The sequence below is a fragment of the Manis pentadactyla genome, chromosome 11 (assembly GCF_030020395.1).
Source record: "Manis pentadactyla isolate mManPen7 chromosome 11, mManPen7.hap1, whole genome shotgun sequence".
NCBI lineage: Eukaryota > Metazoa > Chordata > Mammalia > Pholidota > Manidae > Manis > Manis pentadactyla.
The window spans coordinates 112,232,572-112,253,871 of NC_080029.1; the positions used below are offsets into that span (position 1 = coordinate 112,232,572).

General features: G+C 38.8%; 1 protein-coding gene across 2 annotated transcripts; it reads right to left on the reverse strand.

The window, feature by feature from the left end:
• Positions 1-1,211: 1,211 nt before the first annotated feature.
• On the reverse strand, positions 1,212-20,098 carry CIAO2A (cytosolic iron-sulfur assembly component 2A). 2 transcript variants are annotated; one of them, XR_008992630.1, is made up of 6 exons: positions 19,822-20,098; positions 13,837-14,001; positions 11,446-11,483; positions 9,432-9,481; positions 3,775-3,820; positions 1,212-1,672 (listed from the first exon to the last, which is right to left on the reverse strand). XR_008992630.1 is itself a non-coding variant. In XM_036892091.2 (5 exons), exons 1-5 carry the CDS (start codon positions 19,943-19,945, stop codon positions 1,572-1,574), a joined length of 486 nt encoding a protein of 161 aa, XP_036747986.1. In that variant the 5' UTR covers positions 19,946-20,089; the 3' UTR covers positions 1,212-1,571. The 2 variants fall into 2 exon arrangements, 1 of the variants encoding a protein (XP_036747986.1); XM_036892091.2 differs by lacking the exon at positions 11,446-11,483 and having other exon boundaries at positions 19,822-20,089.
• Positions 20,099-21,300: the final 1,202 nt, after the last annotated feature.

Consider the following 21,300-nt stretch of genomic DNA (forward strand, 5'->3'; position numbering starts at 1 on the left):
AGAAGCTGAGGGAAGGAGTGCTTGGCATAGGACAGTTCCCACCACGCTGGTTGGCTTTGTGCGCTCTGGGCCTGCCTGGTGATTAGAGCTGGTTCTCTCTCAGGTTGGCACTTTGAGCTTACTAGGGGTTCCTGCTGTACACCTTGACCCTGCCAGATGCATCTCTGCCCTGGCTGCTTACTTGGTGTCCTCTCCCCCTAGTCCCCGGGCACCAGGCAATGCATTCCAGACCCTTCCTGCTGAGATCTACTCGGCTCTGCTATCGGTCTGTTGGTCAGTGTCAAATATGACTCCACAGCATGTCATGCATCCCTTGTCATGAGGGCTCTGCTGTCAAAGAAGTTAGCCTTGCTTTCTCTTGCTCTCTAAATATGCTAGGCAGGAGTCAGATCCCAGCCTTCAGCCACTTCTTTCTTTCTCCGGCCTGAGTCAGGCACCAGTTTTCTGAAGTCTCCCAATCACAGAGAACACATTTCCAAACTCTGAATTTTCTCCTTGAAATTCCCTATAGCAGACAGTGGGAGCACATGTCACTTCCCTATCCTTACACCAAAACGGGGGGTGTAACTCAGCACACCAACAGCTTTACCAAAAAAAGGTCTTCATCAAATTTCTCACCAAATCCTCTCTGTCCTTTCAAAACTTTTATTCTTGAGGTGAATAAAGGGGTTCAAGAGCCATTGAACAAGTTCTCCTATTTTTCCCCTTAGCATCTTCAATTAGAGGCAGAAGAGTTCCATTCTAGTAACTTGTGTATGAGTTACTTATTGCTGCATAACAAATTACCCAGAAACTGAGTGACCTGAACAATAAGCCTCTATGTTATTGCTCACAGCTTCTCTAGGCCAGGAATTCAGGAGTGGCTTAGCATGGCAGGCTCAGGCTTTTGTGAGGTTCCAGTCAAGGAACTGGACAAAGTACAAGAGATGGTAAATTTAGATTGGTTGAATCAAAGCTTCTCTGGGGACTTCATGATCTTCAAAATTATACATGTCATCTGGCACTCTCCACATTTGTTCCTCATTTATAAATGGTCCAAGACTCTCTCTCCTTGAAGGAATGCAAAGCCTAGGCCTGATCTTGGATTATTTTTCGTTCTCAGATCTCTGATTCTACATAATACTCAGAAAATAAAGCCTTGAGAAATGCCTATGAGAGTCAACATTTACAATGAAATTTATAATTCAATAAAAACATTCTAAGGTGCATCATTATAAGAATCATCGCTGTTTATTTTACAGAGAAATGATTTAAATGGAATACATTGGGGCATGGTAAATATTTGACATGAAAAGTAGTTGTATCAGGATAGGCATCAGAAAAATAGCAACTCACCTTACACATAATACCTAGAAAATATTTTTCTGTCTGATCATTTAATTGTTACAAATCCTGAGAATGTTATCACTGAACAAACTATTACCTTTTAATTAAATCTTGCTTGTAAATCACCCTTTAAAAAAATGCTTTGAGGTACAAATCATCTATGTATTAAACATGAGTCTTTTACATTTTACAAAGAGTTTAAACAAATATATCAAACAACTGCAGTTCAGTTGCTCTGAAAACAGCTAGTAGTCAGGTTCAAGGACACACTGCTCCACTATCTCCCGTAAGTTGGGGTTCTCCATTGCGGCTGCCACTCGCTCTTTGTCATTTATCTGCTTGTTGACTGCAAAACACACAAAGTTAGCAGAACTGTGTCAATATAAAACAACCATAGTATCTTGTTAGCTTGTTAAAACAGAGAATTTAACTCCTTGATGACTTAAAGCTGATTTTAGGTAATTATTTATAAGTTCTGGAAGGGAGAGAGAAATATCCCCTATAATCCTACTACTTCTACCACAACTATTTTCATTTCTTTCCCATCTTTGTTCATAGACATATCTCCATATAGATACATTCAGACTAAACACAATTTTGAAAATTGCTATTTTTTCCCCTTCAGCCTGTTTTTTAAACTACAGGGTTATTTAACATAGCAAAAATCATAAATATTCTAAATTAATTATGAATACTATGCTCCACTGCATCTTTAAATATATAGCCTTCATTTTGGAAAGATTCTTTAAAGTGGATCAGCTCATAGGATATGAGTATTTTTTATGGTTTGACTCATGTCACTGAATGACTTCCCAATATGCTTTACCACTTTATATTGTCAACAGCAATACCTGAGTTTTCAGTTGGCCAGAAATACTTGGTATTATTAATAAAAGCAAATACACATACATATACATAAAACAGGAGGCAAAAAATGGCTCTGTATTATTGTTGTGATTTGCAATTCCTTGATTAATAGTGAGATAGAACATTTCTCTATGTTTATTTAGTTCATCTTGTGTGAATTTTCTGCTGATGTCTCTATTAATCTACTGGGTCTTTTTGTAAAACCAGTTTGCATGGATCTTTATGTAATAAAGGTATTGGCCTACAGCAGTTGTCTATTATTTGCTAAAAAGTACTCTTGATGGAACAGTCCAAATGAGAGACGTCCATATTCTTAATTGTGGGTTAACTTTTTGGAGATCCCGCTAAAATGTCTTACATAGAAAACATAATACACATTCTTCATATATAAAGAATTTCAATTCATTTGTTTCTTCTTAGTACAATCTAGGCTCCACAAGGGTAAGGCTGTATCTCAAAGGTCAAATTGTGCCTACACACAGAAGATACTCAATATTTACCAAATGAAAAACCCAGAATCATAAGGCTTAATACTACTGCTATAATCAAACCCCATAACTAAGTGGAGTTTCAAAAGCACGACTTGAGTAGATTTAGGGTGCTTAAACTCTTTTATTCTTTAAATTAAGAGGTGGAGGCCCTCAGTTTATGAGGTTTAAATAAATTTAACCCACGAGAATATAATCTATATGTCAGGAATTGTGAAAACAGGACACGGTTTTAGTAGTTTCCTTGACAGTACCTAAAAAGTTTTCTGAATAGTCTGTTCTGAAAGCAGCAGGAGTTCCTCTTCTATGCTTGTTTTTGTGCATTTCTTCCGAGTGCATGCTTTTCTGAGTCACTGTCTTTCTCTGTGTCTATCTTATTGCTTTTACTCTATTACTCTCTTTCTCCTCCTCTTTTGTCTTTTTCCAATTTCTCAATTTACCTAGCAATGAAAGCTAAGTACAACATGCATTTTAAATGTATTTATTATCTGCACTCTACCATTTGCGGATAAAAATTCTGTTCTGTTTTTAATGTAATACATAGGCTATGTGGAATATTTTGTCTTTTGCTTTTCCCAAACCCCACCTCTACTATTTTTAAGTGGCTACTGATTAATTTCTCTCTGTAGGCCAGATGTCCTCTATATAAACAAGGTCCCCCATTCCCATTCTAATACATTAACCCAAAGAGACAACAACAACCTCAAGATTCCCCAAAGCTTTCTTTGCTAGAACTTTAATTTCAGTTTCAAGTACCCAGCTCTCTATTCTGCTACCAAAGAGAAGAATCTAGCCTTCTTTAGAGTTCAGAAGTCAAGGTCCCAGAGCTGGGTATTCTTATAGAAGTATAGCCATTGACTTAAACCTAGACCAGCCAATATCCATAGGCCCTAGCTTTAATTCACCCAGAGTTCCACTGAAAAAGTCACTTCCTTGAAATGCCTAGGTTTCTCCACCTCAAGGAAGAGCTAATAACTAATACTGCACTTCTTTGCAAATGACCCAGTAGCTCCTTGACTGTCAAAACAATCTGGTATCCAAGATAAAGTACTACTTGAAGTTGTCTTTGAATAATGGTTCGAGATTCACTTACTGTCTTCTTCTGTTGAATGGGATCCTTCAGAAATGTAGATTTCCAACTAGGAAGAAAAAAATATTAAAAGCCAAACATTCAGAGCATTCTAAGATGATGAACAAGGTGGAATGTACAGTTGACTCAAAATATAGGGATGAAAGCCCAAATTCTGTTTCCAACAACAAAGACTTTAGGACAAATCCCTCTAAAACAAGGGCTAAAACTGATAGGATTTTTAATTTGGGTCACCTGGGGAAGGCTGGGTAGTCCCACTTTATTTTTTAATGAATGCATACAAATACAGTATTACACAAATAAACCTCTTATGTATTTTACTCATGAATATCTCTTCCCTGCCCACTATCTCTTCCTCCCAAATCAGTATCTAAAGTATCTACATTTCCTCCTTGCCCCAATGCCCCCAGAAAGCTGTATTAATAATCTAGTGTAGCTTCTTCCATATTTTCCTCTATACCTACATAATCTAACAGATTGTCCTTTCTCTCTCTCTCTCTCTCTCTCTCTTTCATACACTCCAAGGATGGAAGTTTCTTTGCTTTGCTTATTTTACAAAAGTGGAATCACAATGCAGTTTCCAGTAGCCTCCTTTTCTCACCCACTGTTACCTTGATAAATTTGCTCTCATGTATAATATTGATTAAACTATTTCTCCGGGCCCTGCTGCATGCCCTCTTAGCTAATCTTCGAGGACCAGAGATTCTGAGACAAACCCACAAATATGGCAAATTTCATGGCAAATAAAGCATGTTATATGATAAAGACATGTCTACTCTCCAGAGAACGCTGAAGCATTGCAACGAATTCTTATACAGTTAGTTACTACTGAGATAAATGTTTTTCATGAGTAAAAAAAGTCATAGCCTATTATGGCTAAATGAGACCTTAGAGATCATCTAGTCCAGTCTTTTAAAATAATATTTATATATATATATAATTCCCCTAATGGCATTAATACCAACTCTTACTCTAGATAAGAAAGCAACAGGTATAAAATCATTCTGTATTCATTTACTTTGGTTTTAAATTATACATGACTCGATTTTCTGAAAAATAGTAAATAAAGGGAAAGAATCAAGCATTTACCCTGTTATTCCTATACAAGCTTACCTCCGGGTAACCAAACAATCAGTTTGGTACCTTGCAAGCATAAAAGATTCTAATCTGAGAGGATTCTTAGAGCCTTTTTAGCGGCTCTTTGTTGGTTTTAAATTTTTGGACATGAATAAGATGCTCAACACTATTAGCCATCAGGGAAATACAAATCCAAGCTACAATGAGATATTGCTTCAAACCCACTAGGATGGCTGTAATACAAAAGACAGATAATTAACTGCAGTTAAGGAAGTCAGAACTCTCATACACTGCTGGTGGGAATGTAAAATGGTGAAGGGGCTACGGAAAACAGTCTAGCAGGTCTTCAAAAGGTTACATACAGCTTTATCACATGATCCAGGAATTTTACTGCTAGTGGAAGAAACAGGAAAACGTATGCCATTCAAAAGCTTGTATATAAATGTTCATAGCCGCATTGCTCATAACAGACAAAAAGTGGAAACAACCCAAATGTCCATCAACTAATAAACACATAAATAAAATGTGCTATGTCCACACAATTGCTTTATAGGCAATAAAAAGGAATGAAATACTGATACATACTAGAATATGGATGAATTCTGAAAATACTATTTTAAGTGAAAGAAGTCAGCCTTAAAAGGCCACAAGTTGTATGATTCCACAAATAAAACACCCAATATAAGCAAATCGGCAAAGACAAAAAGTAGGTGTGGGGGAGTCTGGAGGAAATGGGGAGTGACTTCTAATGGACAGGGGGCTGCTTACTAGGGTGATGAAATGTTTTAGAATTGATAGTAGTAATGGTTGTGATGGAGGGCAGAGACAGGAGACAAGCATCATGATTAATTGTCCAAAAAGCCAAGATATGAACAGTATAGTAAGAGCAGGAAGGATTCTATCTTAAGGTTAAAATTCCACTTTAAAAACTAAGAAGTTAGGCCAAGGAAGAAACAGAAAATCTAAACAGACCAATTACCAGCAACGAAATTGAATCGGTAGTCAAAAAACTACCCAAGAGCAAAACCCCAGGACCAGATGGATTTACTGTGCAATTTTATCAGAGATAAAGAGAAGACCTAATACCCATTCTCCTTAAAGTTTTCCAAAAAATAGAAGAGGAGGGAATACTCCCAAACTCATTCTATGAAGCCAGCATCACCCTAATACCAAAACCAGGCAAAGACCCCACAAAAAAAGAAAATTACAGACCAATATCCCTCATGAACATAGATGCAAAAATACTCAACAAAATATTAGCAAACCGAATTCAAAAATACATCAAGAGGATCATACACCATGACCAAGTGGGATTCATCCCAGGGATGCAAGGATGGTACAACATTCGAAAATACATCAATATCATCCACCACATAAACAAAAAGAAGGACAAAAACCTCATGATCATCTCCACAGATGCTGAAAAAGCATTCAACAAAGTTCAACATCCATTCCTGATAAAACCTCTCAACAAAATGGGTATAGAGGGCAAGTACCTCAACATAATAAAGGCCATATATGACAAACCCACAGCCAACATCATACTTAACAGCGGGAAGCTGAAAGCTTTTCCTCTAAGATCGGGAACAAGACAGGGATGCCCACTCTCCCCACTATTATTCAACATAGTTTTGGAGGTCCTAGCCATGGCAATCAGACAAAACAAAGAAATACAAAGCATCCAGATTGGTAAAGAAGAAGTCAAACTGTCACTATTTGCAGATGACATGATATTGTACATAAAAAACCCTAAAGACTCCACTCCAAAACGGAATTCAGCAAAGTTGCAGGATACAAAATTAATACACAGAAATCTGTGGCTTTCCTATACACTAATGATGAACTAGCAGAAAGAGAAATCAGGAAAACAATTCCACTCACAATTGCATCAAAAAGAATAAAATACCTAGGAATAAACCTAACCAAGGAAGTGAAAGACCTATACCCTGAAAACTAAAAGACACTCAAGAGAAATTAAAGAGGACACTAACAAATGGAAACTCATCCCATGCCCTTGGCTAGAAAGAATTAATCTTGTCAAAATGGCCATCCTGCCTAAAGCAATCTACAAATTCAATGCAATCCCTATCAAATTACCAACAGCATTCTTCAATGAACTGGAACAAATAGTTCTAAAATTCATGTGGAATCACCAAAGACCCTGAATAGCCAAAGCGATCCTGAGAAGGAAGAATAAAGTGGGGGGGGATCTCGCTTCCCAACTCCAAGCTCTACTACAAAGCCACAGTAATCAAGACAATTTGGTACTGGCACAAGAACAGACCCACAGACCAGTGGAGCAGGATAGAGAGTCCAGATATTAACCCAAACATATATGGTCAATTAAAATATGATAAAGGAGCTATGGACATACAATAGGGGAAATGACAGCCTCTTCAACAGCTAGTGTTGGCAAAACTGGACCACTACATGTAAGAGAATGAAACTGGATTATTGTCTAACCCCATACACAAAAGTAAATTCAAAATGGATCAAAGATGAATGTAAGTCATGAAACCATAAAACTATTAGAAAAAAACATAGGCAAAAATCTCTTGGACATAAACATGAGCGACTTCTTCATGAACATATCTACCCAGGCAAGGAAAACAAAAGCAAAAATGAGTAAGTGGGACTATATCAAGCTGAAAAGCTTCTGTACAGCAAAGGACACCATCAATAGAATAAAAAGGCATCCTACAGTATGGGAGAATATATTCATAAATGACAGATCCAATAAAGGGTTGACATCCAATAAAAAGAGCTCACGCACCTCAACAAACAAAAAGCAAATAATCCAATTAAAAAATGGGCAGAAGACCTGAAAAGACACTTCTCCAAAGAAGAAACTCAGATGGCCAACAGGCACATGAAAAGATGCTCCACATCGCTAGCCATCAGAGAAATGCAAATTAAAACCACAATGAGATATCACCTCACACCAGTAAGGAAGGCCAACATCCAAAAGACAAACAACAACAAATGTTGGTGAGCTTGTGGAGAAAGGGGAACCCTCCTACACTGCTGGTGGGAATGAAAACTAGTTCAGCCATTGTAGAAAGCAGTATGGAGGTTCCTCAGAAAGCTCAAAATAGAAATACCATTTGACCCAGGAATTCCACTTCTAGGAATTTACCCTAAGAATGCAGCAGCCCAGTTTGAAAAAGACAGATGCACCCCTATGTTTATCACAGCACTATTTACAATAGCCAAGAAATGGAAGCAACCTAAGTGTCCATCAGTAGATGAATGGATAAAGAAGATGTGGTACATATACACAATGGAATATTATTCATCCATAAGAAGAAAACAAACCCTACCATTTGCAACAACATGGATGGAGCTAGAGGGCATTATGCTCAGTGAAATAAGCCAGGTGGAGAAAGACAAGTACCAAATGATTTCACTCATCTGTGGAGTATAAGAACAAAGGAAAAACTGAAGGAACAAAACAGCAGCAGAATCACAGAACCCAAGAATGGACTAACAGTTACCAAAGGGAAAGGGACTCGGGAGGATGGGTGGGAAGGGAGGGATAAGAGGGGGAAAAAAGAAAGGGGGCATTATGATTGGCATGTATAGTGTGGGGAGGCATGGGGAGGGATGTGCAACACAGAGAAGACAAGTAGTGATTCTACAGCATCTTACTACATGCTGATGGACAGTGACTGTAATGGGGTTTGTGGGAGGGGCTTGGTGATGGGGTAGTCTAGTAAACATAATGTTCCTCATGTAATTGTAGAGTAATGATACCAAAAAAAAACACTTTTTTTCATTAAATGATATTTTCTGATGGTTGTCAAGAAAAAAAAAAACCAAGAAATTAGGAAGTAAGATTCGTAACATATTCTTTAGCAAACAGACAATAACTCAACACCCTTTGGGGGCAGAGCAGGAGGTCTTGATTGATATGTTCTCAGAAGGAAGCTGCTATGACCAACTTCTTGTGTTAAGTTAATTTGGCAGAATTACCTGGAGGACTGATAATAGAAGAGAAGGGACATAATGCCTCTCACCAGAGATAAGCATTTTGAGACCACTTTACAAGTCTATAACCCCTGGCCCTTCGTCACATTGCTGAAAAATTCTTAGCCTTGTAGCATCCCTCACTTTTTCTCTCTTAAGTGCGTACCTTTTAAATGAAGCCTTCTCACTGCTCAACCTGCCTTTTGTCTCTGCGCTCTTCCAGTGGTAAGCATCTTTGTTACTTTGTTATTTCATTCTACTTTCTAGACTTTAGCACAAGTCTTCACTCTCTGTCCTACTTCAGCTTCCTTGCTCTCTGCTGCCTGCAAGGCAGCTGCCATTCCCTGCTATTCTTGCTTTAATGAACTCCTTCCTTACTTACACTCTCCTGACCTCTGCTCAAGAATTTTCTTGTTCGGAGTCAAGAACCCTCCCCCCGTCCAGGTTGAGGTTTCACCTGGTGCACAGGGAGAGACCTCCCCACTGCCCGCAACAGTTGCACAATTTTGTGAATACACTGAAAGCCATTAAATTGTACACTTCAAATAAATGAATTGTACTGTGTGAATTAAATTTCAATAAAGCTGTTATAAAATAACAACAAAGATCTTCCTTACCTTATGTTTAAATGGTAAACACCGCTGAAGTTTTACTCTTAAGCATAGCCCTATGGAAGAAAAAAAGCCCCCATCAGTTGTCTTCTTGACTCCTGAGAAAGCACACAGCTGTGTCTAGGTGTCTCCACACAGTAAGGTGTGAAAACAGCTCTGGCTCGATGCAGTATAGGCTTCCTCTGAGCCTGGCACCACGCCAGTAACTTCAATATAATCTTACATATTCTTCATGATAATCCAGCGAGCTAGGTATTACCAACCCCATTACCCAAATTATGGAACCAAGGTTACAATGTAACCTGCCCAAGGTCACTGAGCTAGTAAAGTAGCCGAATAGGGAATGGAACCCCAAGACACTGCAAAGCCCAGACCCTTCCACTACATTAAAAAGCCTTCAAGCAAAGGTGCATTCATTCATTAAACTTTATAAAATGCCTACAAGAGGCCAGGACATGCAAAAATTTACACCAAGTAAGGGCCACTTTCAGGGGCTCTAAGAAACCTCTCGAATTTGGAATTTTCTATGCCTGCCAAGGTACAAATAGAATAGTTTCCCTAAAACCAGTTCCTCTGAAGTTCAATTTATTACCCCAATGCCAAGTCACAGTTCAGTAACTTTTTTTCCAGCTGAAACTTACAAGAAATTAAAATTGGGCTTGGAACAGATCCTCCACTTCCACTTCTCTCCCACCCCAAAATAAGGAATGAATTTTTATTTAAATTAAATAAATAATTAAAAATTAAATCCATACCCCTAGACACTAAAGATAAATCAAACTGCTCTTATTATGAAGAGAACGTGTCTCAGTAGGAAGTTTTGGAATAATAGAGTCAGAATGAATCTCCAGTTCCCTGGCTTTGTAGGCTTTTATTTGGAGCTATTTTCTCTCCCAAATAAAACAATGGCTTATATGCCATAAGGAACATTTTTTTAGTATTTTGATTTGATTAAAAATAAACAACAAAAACAAAACCCCAAACTATTCCAACACAGCAAAATGTAATTTTTAGACTACCAATCTTTTGGGGAGGTATGAAATTAATTTGCATTTGGTCTTCTAAGTACCATTAGATTTTCTAATAGAATCATTTGAAAAATCTCATAACGGGAAAAAGGATTAGATGAGCTACAATGAGATTGGGCCTAATTTACAGTCTAAAGCACAGTATCTATAATAAATACTAGGGAAGTATAAATAAAATATGTAATTTTTTAAGAGAGTCTCCCTATAAAGGATCTGCCTTAAAGTATATCTGGAGAGTTCTTCTCTTTCCCCCATATTTTCTCTTTGTTCCTTGAACACCATCTGAACATCCTCATGTGTTCTAGTCTCTGTTGGTAGTTGTATTGCCCATATGGTAAACAATAACTGTGTTAACAGTTCATTTTTGGTTCTACAAAGCACTTTCTTCAGCATCAGTATCTTCAAGAGAGGCAATATAACATAACTGAGATAGATACTCTGGGTTCAAAAGTGACTCCACTACACACTAGCTGTGTGACCCTGGGCAAGTAAGTTACTTAACCCCTATGAGCTTCCATTTTCTTATCCATAAAACAAGTACTATAATAGAACCACTATATATAGGGTGGTTATGAGTAAACAAATTGTGATGCAATGTACTTAAAATAGTACTTGACACATAGTAAGTTTCTGATAAATGTTAACTATTACTTTTTTACCATTTTCATTTTACAGCCAGGAACCAAGATAAGTAGTTTATTCAACACCACATAGCTGACAAGTGGCAGAACTGGGAGCTGAATCTAGATCTTTTGACTCCAAATGCTATGCCCTTCACATCAGACCACACCTGCCTTCAGCCATTCTTGTCTGGACTAAGTCAACACAAGGGATCATCAGTTACCCACTCACCCCTTTGAATCTTCCTTGTCTTTGGGGTTACTCCCCAGAGCAACTCTGACAGCCTGAGCGATCTGCTGGTAAGTCTTACTTAGGTGCCTTTCTCTGCTTAGTATTACCTGCTCATAGGAAATGCCTCCCAATACACTTACCAGACATAGGGCTCTCTTCATCACGTTTCCCAATCTTGCTGATTGAACAAAATTACCATGATATATTATTATACTACCCTCCAAAAAGCCAAGGGTCTTAACTGAAATCAAATCAGAAGGGCCAAAACTGACAAAACGTTGTTCGAGAAGTGTACAGATCTGAAATACCAACCATAATCTCATGCACAGTTAATTTTATTTCATGTGTTCTCTCCATCTTTGGTCACATAAACATAGTTTTTCAATCACTGCAATCATAATGCAAATCCAACTTATCTTTCAAGCTTTTTCATACATTTCTCACACAGATACTTTGATTTCTGCATTATATTTGTCATTTTCAATAGCAACACAAAATCCCATTATATTAGTGCTGTTTCCTTGTTATGAGATAACATAATTTCTTACGGGTTTATTATACTTTTACCATAAATGTTTTATACATGCTACTATTTTCTTCTATGGCATTATTTCCTTAATTCCTGGGTCAAAGAATATAAACTTCTAAAAAGAATTTGCCCATAAGTACCCAAAGCTTAAAAATATTTATGCTATGTAATAAACATATTACAATATTACATTATATGACCCACTAGTTCCACTTATAGGAATATGTCCTGAGGCAATAACCAGATATATAAAAGTATTTATGTATAAAGTTGTTCATAACTGTGAAAGGCTAGATTTAGTGTATTGTACATGGTCATAAAAATTTTGACACTGATATGATTAGCATGTAACCTATGAGACTATATATTTAAAAAATATTCAATGAAAAATAAAAAATATTTCTCATCTATGTCATGCTTTCTATTACCCTTATAACTCTGTAGATACCCTTATGATCCTTATTTTACAGATAAGGAAAACATGGCTCAGAAAGGTTAAGTAATTTGCCAAAGACCACAAAGTCACAGAACTAATAACAGAGCTGGAATTTTAGCCCAGAGCATACCTTCTTTAAAACAGCTGATTTTTATTTTCTTCCTTATGCTTTTGTGGCATTTCGAAATAATTGCCAGCAAACATACTGCTTTTATACTTTAAAAAACACAAAATAAATGTTACTTTTGAAAAATCAATTCAGTTCTTAGAGTGGGGGTAATGGACCCCCCATTTAAAGACTCTTATATATCAGAATGTTTTAAAATAACTCCCTTCACATCAGGACAGTAGCAGAACTTTTGGTATCTGTTGATTTAGAAATTATCTAGCAACAAAAATTAAGTATGCATTCAAAAATGCTTTTTCTATTATAGGAATTTTAATAACCACAATATTGTCCATGGATTCAAAGGCCCTCTAGTCCTTCAAACTGTGGCTGATGTGCTGAAAACCACTAACTGAGGGATCCCAGATCAGCGAGGAAGAAGAGAAAGAAATCACAACGGTGGGAGTAATATTTAACTTTCCAACCCTTTTTACAAATTCGTTTATTTTTAAAGAGGCAATATATTCCCACGGTTCAAAAATTTAAAAATACAGTTATACAGTGAAGTCTCTCTCCCATCCTGTCCCCCCATTTGCCCAAATCACACCGCTCCATTACCCCTACTCACAGCCCTTCACTTCTATGTATTCTTTATGTGTATGCAATCAAATACAAATGTGTATTATTGCTTTTAACACAAATGTAGCAATTCCATACCTGCTTTTATTTCCTAACGTATGTCACAGAGATCTTTCCACATCACTACACAGAGAACTTCTTCATTCCTTGCTGTAACTGCATAGTATTACATTATAATATACACCCACACTGACAGTTAGGCAATCCCCTACTGAAGTTTAAAATAACCTTCCTTTATCGTCTTTATAACAAAGTACATAATCAATGATACCTTTTGCATATCTTATTGCTAAATAATCCAAAATATTGGGACTACAGCATCTCAGATAGAAAACTACCTCAAAATACCCTCCCACGAGGACTTCTGCCATACTACAGAGAAGCCAATAGAGTAGCTAAAAGGAGAAGACAGTGACGGCAGCAGTACTGGTCTGACAGCACACACTCCAACCTCCAGAACCCAGGAGAGGAGCTAGCCCACGCCCACCCTCCATTAACTGTAGGCACGTATGCCCAAGAGAAGCAGCATAGTGTAACTAAAGGAGAAACACATTTGGAGTCAGGAGGACATGGGTCTGAGCCTTAACTTCACCATTTCCTGGCCATATGATTCTGAGCAAGTCACTTAAACTCTCTAAGCCTCATCAGCAAAGTGAAGATAATAATATTAACTCTCTCATAGGCTAATTGTGAGGACTACAGAAAATAAACACATGAAAATACTCAGTAAACCATGAAGTGTGATGCATGATGCTCATCACTTATTTTGGGTCAATATCTGATAATGTAGAATTAAATACATAAAATACATAAAACCTTACCAATAAGAGTGGCCAAAGAGCAATGAGGTACCGTTGGCGTGAACCTGATAACAACCAAATAGTCATCTTCATTTATCTCCTGAACCTCCACACAACTTTCCGTTACCACTTCCAGTTCTTCTAAAGTATTTGGCTTCTCTGGGTCCCGGATAGTTCGAATCAAATCTAAACAATCATCAGAGACAAGTTATTATATTATGTGTTACACGTGAATATTCTAAATAAGGATGATTTTGCCAGTCCTAATCCAAACACGGACTTCCTTTCGTTTAACCAAAAACTACAGCAACTCCACTACCAGTTCCCTTGCAAGGAAACTGTTGTATTAAATCATATCCAGTTTCTCGGATCCAACCTTGCAGAGAGAATAGAAGAATGGGGAAAGTGTCACAGAAGCTCAAGAGGGAGAAATAACTGTCAGCTGGAAGAATATGATACGGAGAATCTGAATCAAGCCTTTAAAAACGGGTAACATTTCAGTATCTGACATTTAAGGTAAAGGAAGGGAAAGAACAAGTTTAGTTTGCCTGGAACCCAGCGTAAGTGAAGAGGATATAAGAGTTTGGGCCAGACCATCAAGGGTTTTTTCAGGCAGCTACAGACAACAGGAAGTCCTCAAGAGGTCCTGAACAAGGGAGTGACATGGACAGCATTATACTGTCAGCTGATAGACTCAGAACTAAAGAACAGAGCTGGGGATACCAGCTGAAAAAGCTGGACCTAAACAACACGTGACAAGGTAATAGGGAAGGGGAGACAGATGAAGTAATTTCAGAGGCAGAATCAACAGAATTTGACAACTGTTTGGATGTAGAAGACAGGGAAAGGGAGGAAAAGAAGATAATAGATTTTAAGTCTCTAAATGTCTAGAGAGTACATTGATAGAATAAAAAAAAAAAAAGAACACAGGAAGAAATTTGGGTGGGGGCTGGGGCAAATAGGTTCCATTTTATACATAATTGTTTTGAAGTGCTTAAGGGGAAACCCAATGGAACATTCCAGCAAATACTGAACTGTGGCATAAGGTTTAAGAGAGCACCAAGGCTAGAATGGTTGTTGAGCCCATAGGAGTCACAAAGATGAGTAGAACAGTAGTTTTCAACCTTGGCTAAACAATGGAATCACCAGGAATGTTTAAATAAATAAATAAATAAAACCTGATGTCTGAGTCCTACCCTTAGAGATTCTGATTTAGTAGATCTGTAGTATGTCCTAGGCATTAAGACTTTTAAAAATTCCTCAGGTTACTTAATAGTGAAAGCTGAGAGCTTTTCCTCTAAGCTTGGGAACAAGACAAGGACATCCACTCTCACTACTTTTATTCAACATAGTATTGGAGGTCCTAGCCATGGCGATCAGACAGCACAAAGAGATAAAAGGTATTCAAATTGGTAAGGAAGAAGTTAAACGGTATGCAGACAACATGACTTTATACATAGAGAAACCCTAAAGACTCCACCAAAAGACTATTAGAACTAATAACTGAATTCAGCTAGGTTGCAGGATACAAAAATAATACACAGAAATCTGTTGCATTCCTATATACTAATAATGAACTAGAGGAAAGAGAAATCAGGAAAACAACTCTATTTACAACTGCATCAAAAAGAATAAAATACCTAGAAATAAACCAAACCAAGGAAGTGAAAGACCTGTAGTCTGAAAACTACAAGACACTCATGAGAGAAATTAAAGAAGATACAAATAAATGGAAATCTATACTGTGCTCATGGATAGAAGGCTAAAGCAATCTACAGATACAATGCAATTCCTATCAAATACTAACAGCATTCTTCAACAAACTAAAACAAATAGTTCTAAATTCCTATGGAACCTCAAAAGACTCCGAATAGCCAAAGCAATCCTGAGAAGGAAGAACAAAGCTGGGGGGATTACACTCCCTAACTTCAAGCTCTACTACAAAGCCACAGTAATCAGAACAATTCGGTACTGGCACAAGAACAGACCCACGGATCATGGAACAGAATAGAGAGCCCAGATATAAACCAACACATATATGGTCGGTCAATACATGATAAAGAAGCCATGAATATACATTGGGGAAAAGACAGCCTCTTCAATACTGGTGTTGGGAAAAATTGGACAGCTACATTCAAGAGAATGAAATTGCATTATTGTCTAACTCCATACATAAAAGTAAACTCAAAATGGATCAAATACCTGAATGTAAGTCATGAAACCATAAAACTCTTAGAAGAAAACATAGGCAAAAATCTCTCGAATATAAACATGAGCAACTTTTTCCTGAACACATCTCCTCAGACAAGGAGAATAAAATAAAAAATGAACAAGTGGGACTACATCAAACTAAAAAGCTTCTGTACAGCAAGGGACACCGTCAGTAGAGCAAAAGGTATCTACAGTATGGGAGAACATACTTGTCAACTATTTATCCAATAAGGGGTTAACATCCAAAATATATAAAGAACTCACATGCCTCAACACCCAAAAAAACAAATAACCTGATTAAAAAATGGGTGGAGGACCTGAACAGACACTTCTCTAAAGAAGAAATTCAGATGGCCAACAGGCACATGAAAAGATGCTCCACATCGCTAATCATCAGAGAAATGCAAATAAAAACCACAATGAGATATCACCTCATACCAGTTAGGATGGCCACCATCCAAAAGACAAGAAACAAGAATGCTGGTGAGGATGCAGAGAAAGGGGAACCCTCCTACAGTGGGATTGTAAATTGGTTCAGCCACTGTGGAAAGCAATATGTAGGTTCCTCAAAAAACTAAAAATAGAAATACCATTTGATGCAGTCATTCCATTCCTAGGAATTTACCTGAAGAAAACAAAATCAGAGATTTGAAAAAACATATGCACCCCTATGTTTACTGCTGCACTATTTACAATAGCTAAGATATGGAAGCAACCTAAATGTCCATCAATAGATGAATGGATAAAGAAGATGTAGTACATATACACAATGGAATATTATTCAGCCATAAAAAGAAATCCTGCCATTTGCAACAACATGGATGGATCTAAAGGGTATTATGCTCAGTGAAATAAGCCATGTGGAGAAAGAGAAATACCAAATGATTGCACTCATTTGTGGAATATAAAAACAAAGCAAAACAGAAGAACAAAAAAAGCAGCAGACTCATAGACACCAAGAAGGTACTAGCAGTTACCAAAGGGGAAGGCTTGGGGAGCATGGGTAGATTAAGGGTTGCTATAATTCACAATCACAACATAGGCAGGTCACTGGGACAGTAGTACAGCACAGAGAATACAATTAATGACTCTACAACATCTTACAACATTGATAAACAATGACCACACTGGAGGGGTGAGGTCTTGATAATATGGGTGAAAGTTGAACCACTGTTTTGTGTATGTGAAACCATCCTAAGACTGTATATCAATGATAGTTTTATTAATTTAAAAAAAGGAACCAAAAAAAATATTCCTCAGGTTATTCCTATGTGCAGTTCAGTTTCAGAATCATTCATGTAAAGTGAAAGAGACCCAAGGACAGATCTGTGGTAAGCACCTACTTTAGAAATCAGGAGAAATAAAAGCAAGAAGCTAAGTGGGAGGAGAGGGATGGTTAACAGTAACAAATGCTGCAAAAAAAATTCAGGCTGACAAACTAAAACAGGTCTTTGGTTTGTCACCCAGGAAGTCACCTGGAAGAAAGCAGTTTGAGAGGTGCAGAAAAAGCCAGCTTGCAAAAGGGGAAGAGAAAAATGTAGTCCTAGGGCTTTGGTAGGGAAGGAAGGGCAAAGAAAGTACTGTAGGTTTAGAAAAAGCTCGAACAGTGACAGAGATAAGGGAAACCTGAGTATGTTTTATAGCCCAAGGGGAAGGATGAAATAGAGGAAGAGTGACTGAAAATATGAGGGAAGGAAGAAGGACTGGTAAAATAAGCAAGACCGAGGATGTGGTAGCCTGGACTGGCCTTGGAGAGGACACGATTTCCTTTTTACTTTGAGGTTGTAGAAAAAGATGGAAAAGGAGAATGCTAAAGAGAAATGGTAAGGTAGAAACGAGCAGAAGGAATTCACATAGGTTGGGCCTGATGTTCTCAAACCTGAGGTTTTTTTGTTCTATTATTTGTAGCAACCCTATCATCAGAAATGCAGCTGGGAAGAACCCATCAATCAAATTCTACCTTCTGGGCAGCAATTCCTGGGATTATCGCTTGATTAGCAATAGAACTGAACACGGAGGCAGGAAAAAAAGGACACAGCTTCTCCTTCACAAGACTGTCATCATGGGGCTCAGGGAAATTGGGGTCTTTAAAAAGGAATTTGCTGCCCCTCATCCTTTTCCTTGTAAGGCTCATTTATACAAACTGCATTATATTCTTTTTTTGCTACCTATCCCTGAAATTTAAATCTCACCACTTCCTAAACTTCTCTAGTTTTTAGTGATTTGAGATTGTATTTATTTCTTTAGAAAGAAAGCAATGTTGCTCTGTTCACATTACTCCCCTGATCAACATTCTTCTATGGTCTGCACTGGTATTAAATTCATTTATATTTATATTTAAACTTTCAGTACCCAATTTCAGCTTGCTGTCTAAAACAATTTTCAACCATACCACCACCTTTAACGATAAACTCTATCCTGTAACCCCACCTGTCTGCTATTCTCTAAACATGTTATTTTCTCACCTCCATACTTTTGCTCTGATTTCTCGTGCCTAGTATGTCCTCTACCCTCTAAATTTCCAGAGCCTACTTATACTTCAAAAGCCCTACTCAAGTCTTCCCAGATGCCTCAGAGATTACTCTCTCTCCTTATGCTGAATTTCTCTCTTATTTAGGTCTATGGCTTTCTACTGCATATAAAAAAATACTTTATCTTTTGGATATATAGGTCTCCCTCAATACAAGCTTGAGGAAAAGAATCATCTCTCTTCCACAACTGTTATCTTCAGTGCCCTGCTGTCCCAAGATGCTGTAGACAGAAGTCTGACAAGACAGGAATGCGTCGATCTGCTTTGTGGAGATTATCCCACTCATAATTACCACCCGGCTGGGGTTGACTAAGTCCTGGTTCTAGCAAGAGAGATACATTAGATTAGCTCCAAGTCTTTTCCATCCCTGGTTTCCTTCTACTGGCCTATAATCCTTACCTGCTTTTATTTGTATTTTTATGGTTTGATCTTTTATCCTTGGTCAGCAGGAATTTCTGAACGTTGGCTAGATCCGATCTTTTTAGTTTTCAAAAACAATACTAAAAGAAAGTCATAAAGGTAATTGTGAAATGGTAGAAAATACACTAAGTTTGAAAGCAGAAGACCTGGGCTTTGGTTTTTGCTGGTTCCTCATTGGCAGTGTGACCTCCAGGTACTAGTTTAACCATTCTAAACTTCATCTGTAAAATGAAGATGGTTCCAGCGATTAAACAGAACATTTAATATATAATCGCAGATGAATGTATGTGTGTGTGTGTGTTCTTTTTTGCACTCCAGGTTTGTCTGTGTTAAAGAACTCTAAATTCGATACCCGATTACAAAGAGCCTATCTCGTCCTTTTCTTTCAGGGACCGCTAACTATTGCCTTTGCAGCAAAAGAGAATGGCGTGACCTTGGGCCAGTCTCCAACTCGGTAGCGACCCAGCAGTGTCCTCGGCTGTGGCAGAAGGACAGCGTTTCCAGGGGCTAAGGATAGGAAAGCAGGAAGTTCAAGTAACGCAATCAGTCCAGCTTTGCTTCCTAACCAACCACCCTAAACTCTTTCTCTGCCCAGAGGTCTTGAGACACTAGAGCGTGGGGCAAACATGGGAATGCACGCGCCTTGCCCCAGTCTTAGGGCAAGGCGGATCCTAGGAAAAAAAAAATCTTCCCACGTGCCTCCGGACCTGGGTTAAAAACGCTTCCCAGGATTCCGACGAGATCCGGCAAAAACCCGAGTCTGCACTCCCAGCCCTCAGGTGAGGCCCTCGTGACCCCCGACTCCACGCAGAAAGCCAAAAGCCGCCCAGGGTAAGGTTAATTACCATAAACCTCTAGCGCTTTCTCTTCCATGATCCGGGGCTGCCGGGCAGCTCCCAGCTCAGAGAGGCCCGAGAGCCACAGGACTCTGCTCAGCGTCCAGGAGAGCAGCCCGGACACCCGCTCCATCCTCACGCTCCGCCATCCCTGGCGACTGTCCCACCCGAGCCACCGTCTCTCAGCAGCCGGCCTCGCGATTTATCAACTTCCTGGTCTTCAAACGAGCCAAGACAAGCCTAAAGGTCCCGGGGAGCAGGGAATAGGCGGGACCAGACCGAGTAGCGCGAAGGACCTAGGGAAGGGCGTCGAAAGGACTACAAACCCCAGAATACCGTGCTCGCTCTCTACGCGTAAAAGGAAAAAAAAATTCCTCGTGGCACGTGAAGCTCGTGCTGTATGGGTCGTTTTCTTCCGAAGACGGAGAGCTGTGTCCTGGGATTTGTAGTCTCCGCCGGTGGCGGGAATGTAATAGTCGGTTACCCATCACCGATTGCCTCACTCAGCGTCCTCTAAACTAAATGATGAATCCTGAAGAGGTAGGGGAAAGGGGACGTTGATTTCTAGTGCTGGAGGAGCGTGCGCACGAGACTCTCTACTGTTGATTCTCCAAGAGAGCCGCTTCTAGGCAGTTTTCTTACTTCCTAGCCAGGGCGGAAGTGAGTTTCCGTTGCGGTGAAACGGGATGTCTTGGCAGCCCAGTGAGGAATGTTAGGCATGGCAGGTGACTTTCTCGTCTCTGCACAACTCCCCACTGCACATTTCTGCCAATCGCTCTCAAAGACAGCTTAGAACGAGAGACCTGTCCTTGTGTCCAGTGTATCCGTGTATCCACTAGTGACACACTGGAGATAACCATACCTAAAATAATTTCTTAAGCCCTCTGGTGTTTGTGACTGAGATGGATGCCAGTAACAAGGTTAATGATGTTAGTTCTATCCATCTATCCCTTCAATCAAATTCCAAACACTTATTCGGTACTTAATTTACCATACTTGGTCTATAGGCACCAATGATACAAAGGTAAGACCTGGTTCCCAATCCTCAAGCAGCTCACAGACCTGTGAGGAAGCGAACCCCTGATGTTGAGAAGTTTGCAGTTAGAAACAAACTAAGCCTTTTGTCAAAGTTGATGCCAAATTTCATCTAATCTCCATTAAGAAGAAAGTCAAGATTATCTTGCAGAATTATTCCGTGAAAACATGTCCTATTTAAAGATGAAGTCTTGCTTAGCTGATTTAGACTTTAGGCTCACTAGACAACCAGTCAATAAATAGTTCAGGTCCCAGGACACTTTTTTCAAATCTTAGTGATTTTTCTGACTCTGTTCCACTCCACTTTACAACAATTGAGAGGATAATACTAACTTCCTTGCAAACAAATTTAGGACACTGAGGTCTCACCAACTCTGTAAGACCCCCGGACTTCTCCAAGCAGAATTGATGCTCTTTCGCTGTGCTCCCACAGCACATTATAACACCACATGT

Excerpts from the sequence above, each read along its gene's own strand:
- CIAO2A (XM_036892091.2), bottom strand. The coding sequence starts at position 19,945 with ATGGAGCGGGTGTCCGGGCTGCTCTCCTGGACGCTGAGCAGAGTCCTG. Across the intron at positions 14,002-19,821 it reads GAAAGCGCTAGAGGTTTATG|ATTTGATTCGAACTATCCGG; the intron begins GTAATTAACCTT and ends ATGATTGTTTAG. Across the intron at positions 9,482-13,836 it reads CTCTTTGGCCACTCTTATTG|GGCTATGCTTAAGAGTAAAA; the intron begins GTAAGGTTTTAT and ends TTTCTTCCATAG.